Raw genomic sequence first — 11,140 nt, 5'->3', positions numbered from 1 at the left:
TACTATACCAAAATGAAATACAAATATATATATTAGAATCTGTTAGGCTTTTCTGTATAAAGAGAGGGCTAAAGGTGTTAGGTTACATCAGAAAACAAAATATAATAAAAAATAAAAACAAAACAATGCAAAACAAATAATTGAAATTAGACATAACAAAACAAATATTCTGAACCTTTTTGTTCCGTAATAATAAACATAATAAAAAGCTCTACATATCCATTTGCAAACTTCTCACATGCAACAGTTTGCACACATTTAATACTGCAGGCATTGAGGGGAGGGGCCTAATCATCCTCCTGCTCAAAGGGGGAGGGCTTATGCAAATCATCCTGAGGCAATGCATGCTGGGGGATTGGTATCCACCGGGTACTGCCTGCTCCAGGTGGGGGTATAGCTTATAGCCTACTGTAGGGGAATGGAAGGTCTACCTGCCTCACAATGTGTATCTGACAGCCCCTTCTGACTGCTTCTAATGGAACGACCCTTCTGCTCAGATAAGACCGTCTTCTAGTATGGTGCATGCGTGCGTGTGTGTTGTGTATGTGCTGTGAAGGGCAAATGACTGTGATTCTCAGTGCTGGTATTCAGTGCAGTGGTCTGTTCAGTAATGAAAAGAATGGACATCTCTTGTTCTAAATACTCCAGGATAGAGTCCAATAAGAAATCGGCCTAGCCCAGATATAGCCCGACCTAGCACCAGCTCTGCTCAGCACAGCTCAACTACAATCTGGCCCATCTAAACCCGACCTAACCCAGCTCAACTCAGTTACAGTCCAGGCTAGCTTATACCAGCCCGCTACAGCCCAGTTCCAGCCCTAGCCCAACTCCTGCTCAGCCCAGTCCTGCCCTGCCTAACCAAACTTAACCACAGCCCAACTCTACTCTCCTCCCTCTGTCTGTTTTTCTATATCTTTGTACCTCTTCCCGCCTGCCACCCCGACCAGGCTGGACATCATATTACACATACTGCCTTCAGGAAGCAAAGAAAGCAGATGGTGGTTAGGCTATCTGAGGCCTAATGGATGGATGAGCCAAGGGGACAAAGGTTTAGACCATGTGTGTATAAGGGGTTGGTTGATGCCTTGCTCTGAATGTAACACCTTCAACATCTCTAGAACCCTTCAAAACAATGTTGCAGATACAATGGTTTGGTTGTTGTTGTTGTTGTTGTTCACACTTCTCCATGTTGTTGTTGATGTTTGTTTTCTCTGTGTTTCTGTACGTCACACACCCATGGAAGGGGAGGAAATGTCCTATTTTACAAACATTGTTGTCCATAATATATAGATAGAGGTTTTTATATATATTTCTTTATACTCTCTCGTTCTCTTACTCCTTCCTCCTCTCTGGTTCTCTTTCTCTCGCTTTCTCGCTCTCTCTCTGGTGCGCTTGGCAGCGGCGGTAGCAGGTTTGTGTGAAGCGTGCTACATGCAGCCAATGCAGCCACACTTGATGGTCTTCTCCACTTCCTCGCTGAACGAGGTTCCATCGCTGCACTCAAAGGTGTATTTCCGGCGTCTCATTCGCTGGCTGGCACAGCAGGCGCCCGTGTCGCAGGCGCCGGAGCACTCTACCCAGGAGACCATGCGTGTGGTCTGACAGATGGTGTACCCACGCTGCACCTGGTAGAAGTCCCTCACGGGCTCCCCTCGACACTCTGACTCTGTGGATGGAGGAACAATAAAGATATTCTGAGACTATGGTATGATACATTTTAACAACATTTGATAAACAAAAAAATGCTAAACGTTTCAGACACAAAATCATCCTTTCATGGGTACCTGTAGTTGGTTTAGGCTGGATTACCTCTTGGTCTGTTGGTATCAAAGACAAGCAACAACAGAGACAAGCTAAGTAAACTAGGATGCCAGACAGTCCACATTGAGAAAGATAAACTATCTCCTATCTGCATCACAGAGCTCTCTGGTGTATCCACAGTAGTAATGTGTGTGTGTGTCTCCTACCTGCGTCACAGAGCTCTCCAGTGTATCCAGCCTCACAGTCGCAGTAGGCGTCTCCTGTATCAGAGATCTGGCAGCGCCCGTGTTTACAGTTGTGGCTGCGGCAGGGGTTAAACAGCTCCCCCTGCTGGTTACACAGGGCACCACGGTAACCCTCCACACACTCGCAGCGGTAGGACTGCAGGTCCAGGGGAATACACTTGCCATGCACACACCTGGGGAGAGGGAATATAAATCAATCAGACAGCTAAGACTAAGAGGCTTGGGTTGAACATTAGTAAATACTTGTCTCAAACTGTTCATATGAATTGCAATTTGATACACAGTGAAAACCAGTTGAAATGCAATGCATTATCATCATAACCCCAGCGAGTTTGTACTTACTTGCTGCCCTGGCATGGGTTGGTGGCCGGCTGGTCACAGTGTGGTCCGTTCCAGCCAGGCTGGCAGTGGCAGACTGGTCCCTGTGCCCCGTCCGGCTGGCAGATACCATGCAGGCAGTAGATCTTCCTACAAGGCTCACAGCCTGGCACCACGCCCGGCTTCATCTGGGTCTTAGTGAAGTCCTGCAGCTCGTTGTTGATATATAGGTTCTGGATGCAGCCGTGGAAACTGGAGCCATTCTGGATCTGCCAGAGCCGGAAGGCTGCCGAGTGGACGTCCACTGGCATACCTGAGAGACGGAGGATAGGGGGAGGATAGAGATAGGAGGAAGAAGGGAGGTGTTGGTTAGAGATGTATGAGAGTGGAGAGCAGGAGAACAGAGAAACAGTTAACAAGGGACTGATATGGAAGTAATGAAGGAAGAGGCTTTTTCAAAGAGCCGTATGCAACTGGATAGATCAAATTAAATTATTTACATTTGACTATTTTCAATTCACGAGTTTCTCTGATATAATAGTGGTTGGACACTAATTCAATTCTGAAACAACAGTATATGAGGCACAGCGTCTTTGAAACAGAGGACAGTGAAAAGGAGAAGGGGTATTGGCTGACTCTTCTATACAGCCACAAACATACACCACAGTACAGTACAGCACAGCACATCACCAAGACATCACATACTCTGAACACACAGGCATTTCTGATATCAGATCAATTCTGTTTCAACACTCAATGCGTTGATACCAAGAACGACTAGTCGGGTTACAGAGTATAAGGTGAAGAAAAGAAACCAGGAAAATCATGATCCATGCCAATAAACCACGTCACATATCCAGAGTGAAGACTGTGTCTGGTAGGACAGAGATAGGGACCTATAGGAGTGAAATAGAATGAAAGACTATATACGATGTATTATACGGTAGGAATACTGTATGTATCTGGAATACTGTGGGCATTAAGGGGTGATGCTCATAGGGCCAAGGGACAGGGGCTTTACTGTTGCGCACTATATTAGTACATTGTGTTGCTGATTGTGTACATGTGCATGGGTTTATATGTAATAACACCATCGTCAGGCAGGAGTGTGTGGCTTTATAGGTGTGTTTACTTACAGTATATGTGTATGCAAGCGTGTGTGTGTGTGTGTATTTGTATGCTGGAGAGTTCTAACAAACACAGTCGTAGTGGGGGATGGACTGGGTGTAGTTGGATACGTTGCAGGATTGGGTCGGGATATGGCTCGCTTGCGGTGGTTGGGGTTTTGGGATGGGGAGGGTGGTTGGGGTTGGGGGTTGGTTGTGGTGGTGGGTGGTGGATTGGGGTTGGGTTGCGGTGGGGGTGGTGACATTGACAGTAGTGTAGTAGTTGTAGTGCCTGCAGCAGAGGAGGAGGAAGTAGGTGTGTTCTGGAGAGGGCCCCTACCCCCCACGTATAGCGGAGCCTCCCCGTTCAGGGGCCGGACCCCCCTCAGGCTGTCCATGGTGGTGGGGAGACCCCCGTCGATGGACAGGTTCACCATCTGGTCAATGGTCACCAGCTCCACCGTGTGGAACTGACCGTCGTTGATCGTCTCAGTACTGCAGACAGAGCGAGGGAGGGAGAAAGAGAGAAATATACAGGGGAGAGTGGAAGAAACAGACAGACAAAGAAAAGAGAGGAGGAGAGGAGGACAAACATTTATTAAACATTTGGTTGCTGTTAAAATGTTACTCTTGAGCTTATGTATATGTGTGTGTCCTTATTTGTGTGTTTACCTGTAGATAGCATGTCCAGGCAGGCTGCCAGGGTCGTAGCTGACCTTAACGTGACCCTGGAACAGCTCTACGGCGATGTGGTCGTTGTCCCCATTATACAGCAGGATACCGTTGTCCTCCGCTGTCGACACCTGGGGGCAGATATCACAATATAATAGCATGTATTGTAATGATATGATATGACATCATGTCCTATGTTAGTTAAAAAGACTGAATGTTAACTTGAGATCCTCGTACATAACTCAAATCTTCTTGCAAATTTCTCTTTGACATCACAGTCCAAAAGTCCAAGTTACTGTACATGCATGGATTTTAAACACATGCCTGTTGAATTGCTGATTCAGTACCTGCACTGTATAAGTTGTGTGTGTGTATATGTGTGTGTGTGCACTGTGAGTGTGTGTTACAGTACCTGTAGTGAGATGTTAGATACCTGCAGTGTGATGTTAGCCTGGGGCCAGTTCTTGAGGTCAGAGAGCAGCAGGTAGGAGTCTCTGTCTACAAAGTTAACGCTGACCAGCTTCTCACAGCGAGGCCCTCCGAACCCAGGGAGACACTGGCACAGTGCCCGGCCTGCCCGCTCCACACACGGGGCATCGTTCTGGCAGTCTGCCAGGTCACACAGAGACAGCGGGGAGGAGGGCACCTCACACAACTGACCACTACGGGAGGGCGTGGGTTGGGAAGAGAGAGAGAGAGAGAGAGAGAGAGAGAGAGAGAGAGAGAGAGAGAGAGAGAGAGAGAGAGAGAGAGAGAGAGAGAGAGAGAGAGAGAGAGAGAGAGAAGTAAGTCCAAATGACAGATGCACAGATGTTAGAAATTTCCCAGCTGATAAGAAGAAGTGGTACCCAATACATATTATAGCACGGATGGCTTGATACTGTTCTAAGTTGTGTGTGAGTTCTAAGTTGTGTGTGAGTTCTAAGTTGTGTGTGAGTTCTAAGTTGTGTGTGAGTTCTAAGGTTTGTGTGTATGCCTCACCTGTAGCCGTCGAGGCAGGAGCAGGAGTATCCGTTGAGTTGGTTGACACACTGAGCTCCATTCTGACAGCGATTCTCCTCACAGTCATCATAGTCCACACTGCAGTCATCACCGACGTAGCCCGGAGAACACACACACCTGCAACACACACACAACGTTAGCATTAACGTTAGCCCACTGAGCTTAAGCCTAGGCATTAAGTATGGGTGCCAACACACATCTTCAAGTCACGCACGCACGCACGCACGTACGCACGCACGCACGCACGCACGCACGCACGCACGCACGCACGCACGCACGCACGCACGCACGCACGCACGCACGCACGCACGCACACACACACACACACACACACACACACACACACACACACACACACACACACACACACACACACACACACACACACACACACACACACACACACACACACACACACACACACACACACACACACACACACACACACACACACACACACACACACACACACACACACACACACACACACACACACACACACACACACACACACACACACACACACACACACACACACACACACACACACACACACACACACACACACACACACACACAGGTTGACATTGTGTACTCACTGAGGTCCAGTAGAGCTGATGAGACAGGTAGACTGGTGTTGACACGGACTGAGACCTGGAGCACACACATCCTCCATCTCCTCACACATCTCCCCTGGAGAGAGAGAGATACATTTACATAGCAAGGTAAAGCAAAGGATGGAAAAGTCAACCATGATAGGCCCACTCAACAGTGATAGGCTGGTCTAGTGGAATATGTAAATGTCTTACCTGTGTAGTAAGGAGGACAGAGGCAGGTATAGTTGTTGACTCCATCTATACAGTTAGCTCCGTTTTCACAGTCGTTATCTTCACAGTCATCAATGTTGGTCTGGCAGGTAGGACCCTCAAAGCCAAGGGGACAGGTACAGCTGTATGCCCCCTCCTCCTCCTCGTTTAGTAGGCAGGTGCCCCCATTGGCACAGGGGTTACTGACACACGCGTTCAGAGCAGTTTCACAGCTCCTACCCTGCAGACACAGAGAAAAGAGCAGTGGTCACCAACCAACCCTGTTCCTGGAGAGCTACTGTGTCTGTGAACAAACTGATTACACTCATCAACACATCAAGTTAATGCGTGTCATTGAATTTCAAGTTAATTAATTTTCATGAATTGAATCAGGTGTGTTAAAGCCAGGCTGGGACAAAACCCTGCACATCCTGAAAACAGGCTTTAGAAGTGGAGAGGTCTTGTCACGAACATCAACAGCCACAAAGACGATAACTAAATAGGCCTAAGTAAGTGTTAGAGCTGGGCTGGAACAGAAGCATGCTCAGTCAGAAGGTAAAGGGTTAGTGTGAGATCTCACCTTGAATCCAGGAGGACAGCTGCACCTGTAAATCTCCACCAGATCACTGTGACAGATCCCCTGGTTGACACACGGACTGGACAGGCACGGGTTACACTTGGCCAGGACGTCACTGTCCACCTCACCTATACATGCACATTTTATTATTTTAGATGATGCTTACCTTTCCTGTTCATTTAGTTTTGAAGTATACAGTATAGCTGGATCTACACAAGAATTAGCATGGGACATGGACTGATGAAAACTGAAAAGCTGATAGATTTTTGAGAGAACCGCTAAGCCCTTCTCTGGTTCCTTATTAAACAAAATGAATTAATCCATCTTACCATGGCACTCAAACTTCTTGGCAGGGGTGGTGAGCAGCAGCTTGCCCTCCATGCTCGTCGGTCCGGCACAGCGGGCTATGCCAGGCTCCTTGTACCCCGTCTTCACCCAGTCAGACAGCCAACGTAGACGGCAGTCACAGTACAGGGGGTTGGCACCAATAGCCCTGAGGGAGAGGGGTCAGAAGTTAAGGGTAAGGACAGGTAAGGGTCAGTCAGAGGGTTGGCACCAATCAACTTGAGGAATCAATCAATCAATTAATCATGGCAGAAAGAAGGATGCGTTTTCAGAGTCTAATGAAGGCTGAGGTTCACTAGATGTAGTTGCTCTATCTGACCAGCAGGTGTCTCTCCTGTCCTTCAGATAACACAGAGAGCCACATTCTCAACTGTTACAGCACTGTACTTCTAGAAAGAGAAACAATATTTAATTAGGTTAAGGGTATGGTTAGGATTAGGGTTAAAGTTAGGGGTTTGATTAAGGTTAGGGTTAGTTAAGGTAAGGGTCAGTTATAGATGTTGGCTATTCAGGCTGTCAATCGGGCTGGTCAGAAAATTCCCCTTAGTCTTTCTCTTCTAGAAAGGACCAACAAGCTATGCCTCTGCTTCTTGAAAGGTTGTTTGCACAAAGGGGGGGGGGGGCATTTTAAAGTAGAGAAAGGAGAACAAATGTTGTTGAAGTGTCGATGCAAAGTGTAGACAAAGGAGGAGTTATTGAGTTGCTAAAAGGGAACTTAACACAACTAGTCATGGCTACTTCTGAATCGATGCTGTAAAAAACATGCATTCAGGCACAGTGACGCATAGTCACACACACACACACTGCCTGATCGATGCTGTTCCATTACCCAGAACCACAGGTTCATGTTTCAGGCCAGTTCAATAGCTGATATCTGACATCTGCTAACATGAAAGGCACTTGACTGTGGATCAATGAAGGCCAAAGACAAGGAACCCCCACAACTTTCTCTAGATCTTTTTTTTTTTTTTTTTACCTCCCTGCAATATCTCTCCTCTCTCTACCTAAGACAAGCCTCTAGACCTCTCTCCTCCTTCCTCTGTATTCTCCCCCTTTCTTCTCTTATCGTCCCTTGTATACCCCTCACATTCCTCTCTTCTTCTCTTCTCTTCACTGCACTCTCTTCTCTCCTCTCATTTCCTCTTCTCTCATCCCTCGCTCCTTCTCCACCCCTCTCTCTCCTTCTCCATCCCTCTCTCTCCTTCTCCATCCCTCTCTCTCCTTCTCCATCCCGCTCTCTCCTTCTCCATCCCTCTCTCTCCTTCTCCATCCCGCTCTCTCCTTCTCCATCCCTCTCTCTCCTTCTCCATCCCGCTCTCTCCTTCTCCATCCCTCTCTCTCCTTCTCCATCCCACTCTCTCCTTCTCTCATCCCTCTCTCTCCTTCTCCATCCCTCTCTCTCCTTCTCCATCCCGCTCTCTCCTTCTCCATCCCGCTCTCTCCTTCTCCATCCCCCTCTCTCCTTCTCTCATCCCTCTCTCTCCTTCTCCATCCCGCTCTCTCCTTCTCCATCCTGCTCTCTCCTTCTCCATCCCTCTCTCTCCTTCTCTCATCCCTCTCTCTCCTTCTCTCATCCCTCTCTCTCCTTCTCCATCCCTCTCTCTCCTTCTCTCATTCCTCTCTCTCCTTCTCATCCCTCTCTCTCCTCCCATCCCTCTCTCTCTCTCCTTCTCCATCCCTCTCTCTCCTTCTCCCATCCCTCTCTCCTCCCTTGCCCGCTGTGCTCCTGACATGGATAGGCCTATTGATTTACAGCTGATGGCTTTGACATGACAGACAACCTGGACCCCACTGGGAGTAAAGATCTGCTTCAACCTCACGTACAAACACACACAAACATACTGACAGACATGTCTAACCGGTGCCCCACACATCGACTCTGTACCGGTACCTCCTGTATATAGCCTCGCTACTGTTATTTTATTTTACTGCTGCTCTTTAATTATTTGCTATTTTTATTTTTTACTTATCCATTTTTTTCTTAAAACTGCATTGTTGGTTAAGGGCTTGTAAGCATTTCACTGTAAGGTCTACACCTGTTGTATTCGGCGCATGTGGCAAATACAATTTGATTTGATTTTGATTTGATTTGAATGCTACCACACACTCACACACACCCAAACACTCCCAAAACTCCCTTCAAAGCCCACAGACTGTGAAGAATGTTATTAAACCTACAAGGTGTTTGTCTGTGTGTGTTGTACATATGTGTGTGTGTTTGTTTTGGAGATGTCACATGGAAATGAGACAGTGGAAGGGTCTGTGTGTAGCATTACCACAGCTCTGTGACTGACCAGGGGAGTTTGGCAGATGTGAAGCCCACCAAACAGCTCTACTGACGGACTACTGTTAGCCACCATCCCCTGACACACACACTACCAGCCCAGACCACCTCTCTGTGTGTGAGTGTGTGTGTGTGTGTGTGTGTGTGTGTGTGTGTGTGTGTGCATGTACGTAAGTGCGTAAGTGTGTGTGTTTGCATGTGCTCATAAGTGCGTAAGTGTGTGTGTGCGTGTAAGTTCTGTGTGTGTGTGTGCGTAAGTGCGTACAGTTGAAGTCGGAAGTTTACATACACCTTAGCCAAATACAGTTTCACAATTCCTGACATTTAATCCTAGTAAAAATTCCCTGTTTTAGGTCAGTTAGGATCACCACTTTATTTTAAGAATGTGAAATGTCAGAATAATAGTAGAGACAATGATTTATTTCACCTTTTATTTCTTTCATCACATTCCCAGTGGGTCAGAAGTTTACATACACTCAATTAGTATTTGGTAGCATTGCCTTTAAATTGTTTAACTTGGGTCAAACGTTTCGGGTAGCCTTCCACAAGCTTCCCACAATAAGTTGGGTGAATTTTGGCCCATTCCTCCTGACAGAGCTGGTGTAACTGACTCAGGTTTGTAGGCCTCCTTGCTCGCACACGCCTTTTCAGTTCTGCCCACAAATGTTCTATAGGATTGAGGTCAGGGCTTTGTGATGGCCACTCCAATACCTTAACTTTGCTGTCCTTAAGCCATTTTGCCACAACTTTGGAAGTATGCTTGGGGTCATTGTCCATTTGGAAGACCCATTTGCAACCAAGCTTTAACTTCCTGACTGATGTCTTGAGATGTTGCTTCAATATATCCACATAATTTTCCTTCCTCATGATGCCATCTATTTTGTGAAGTGCACCAGTCCCTCCTGCAGCAAAGCACCCCCACAGCATGATGCTGCCACCCCCATGCTTCACAGTTGGGATGGTGTTTTTCGGCTTGCAAGCCTACCCCTTTTTCCTCCAAACATAATGATGGTCATTATGGCCAAACAGTTCTATTTTTGTTTAATCAGACCAGAGGACATTTCTCCAAAAAGTACTATCTTTGTCCCCATGTGCAGTTGCAAACCGTAGTCTGGCTTTTTTATGGCGGTTTTGGAGCAGTGGCTTCTTCCTTGCTGAGCAGCCTTTCAGGTTATGTCGATATAGGACTCGTTTTACTGTGGATATAGATACTTTTGTACCTATTTCCTCCAGCATCTTCACAAGGTCCTTTGCTGTTGTTCTGGGATTGACTTGCACTTTTCGCACCAAAGTACGTTCATCTCTAGGACACAGAACGCGTCTCCTTCCTGAGCGGTATGACGGCTGCGTGGTCCCATGGTGTTTATACTTGCGTACTATTGTTTGTACAGATGAACGTGGTACCTTCAGGCATTTGGAAATTGCTCCTAAGGATGAACCAGACTTGTGGAGGTCTACAATTTATTTTCTGAGGTCTTGGCTGATTTCTTTTGATTTTCCCATGATGTCAAGCAAAGAGGCACTGAGTTTGAAGGTAGGCCTTGAAATACATCCACAGGTACACCTCCAATTGACTCAAATGATGTCAATTAACCTATCAGAAGCTTCTAAAGCCATGACATAATTTTCTGGAATTTTCCAAGCTGTTTAATGGCACAGTCAACTTAGTGTATGTAAACGTCTGACCCACTGGAATTGTGCTACAGTGAATTATAAGTGAAATAATCTGTCTGTAAATAATTGTTGGAAATATTACTTGTGTCATGCACAAAGTAGATGTCCTAACCGACTTGCCAAAACTATAGTTTGTTAATAAGAAATTTGTGGAGTGGTTGAAAAACGAGTTTTAATGACTCCAACCTAAGTGTATGTAAACTTCCGACTTCAACTGTAAGTGTGTGTGTGTGGTTAGTCTTCAGAAAGTGGGTGAAACAGTAAGGGACAATCAGATGGTAACAAACAAGATGGTTCTGTTTATATGTGATACCTTTTATTGATGCTGGTGTTGCTTTAGAAAAGTGTAT

General features: G+C 46.5%; 1 protein-coding gene across 1 annotated transcript in view; it reads right to left on the bottom strand.

Moving 5' to 3' along the window:
- Positions 1–1,374: 1,374 nt before the first annotated feature.
- LOC311132918 (slit homolog 1 protein-like) overlaps positions 1,375–11,140 on the bottom strand; it is a gene marked incomplete at its 5' end in the record, with an annotated part of 150,045 nt that continues 140,279 nt past the window's right edge. The window contains 12 exons of the mRNA XM_084166303.1: positions 1,375–1,666; positions 1,785–1,817; positions 1,968–2,179; positions 2,349–2,637; positions 3,723–3,925; positions 4,103–4,233; positions 4,515–4,764; positions 5,084–5,221; positions 5,704–5,797; positions 5,914–6,151; positions 6,491–6,615; positions 6,817–6,980. Of these exons, the coding sequence (XP_084022429.1) occupies positions 1,428–1,666; positions 1,785–1,817; positions 1,968–2,179; positions 2,349–2,637; positions 3,723–3,925; positions 4,103–4,233; positions 4,515–4,764; positions 5,084–5,221; positions 5,704–5,797; positions 5,914–6,151; positions 6,491–6,615; positions 6,817–6,980 (2,116 nt within the window). The 3' untranslated portion in view covers positions 1,375–1,427. The remainder of the gene's footprint in view (positions 1,667–1,784; positions 1,818–1,967; positions 2,180–2,348; positions 2,638–3,722; positions 3,926–4,102; positions 4,234–4,514; positions 4,765–5,083; positions 5,222–5,703; positions 5,798–5,913; positions 6,152–6,490; positions 6,616–6,816; positions 6,981–11,140) is intronic.

Source organism: Coregonus lavaretus (assembly GCF_964263955.1).
Source record: "Coregonus lavaretus genome assembly, chromosome: 1".
NCBI lineage: Eukaryota > Metazoa > Chordata > Actinopteri > Salmoniformes > Salmonidae > Coregonus > Coregonus lavaretus.
The sequence above is the reverse complement of the archived record's forward strand: the minus strand, read 5'-3'. Positions and strand labels throughout refer to the sequence as shown.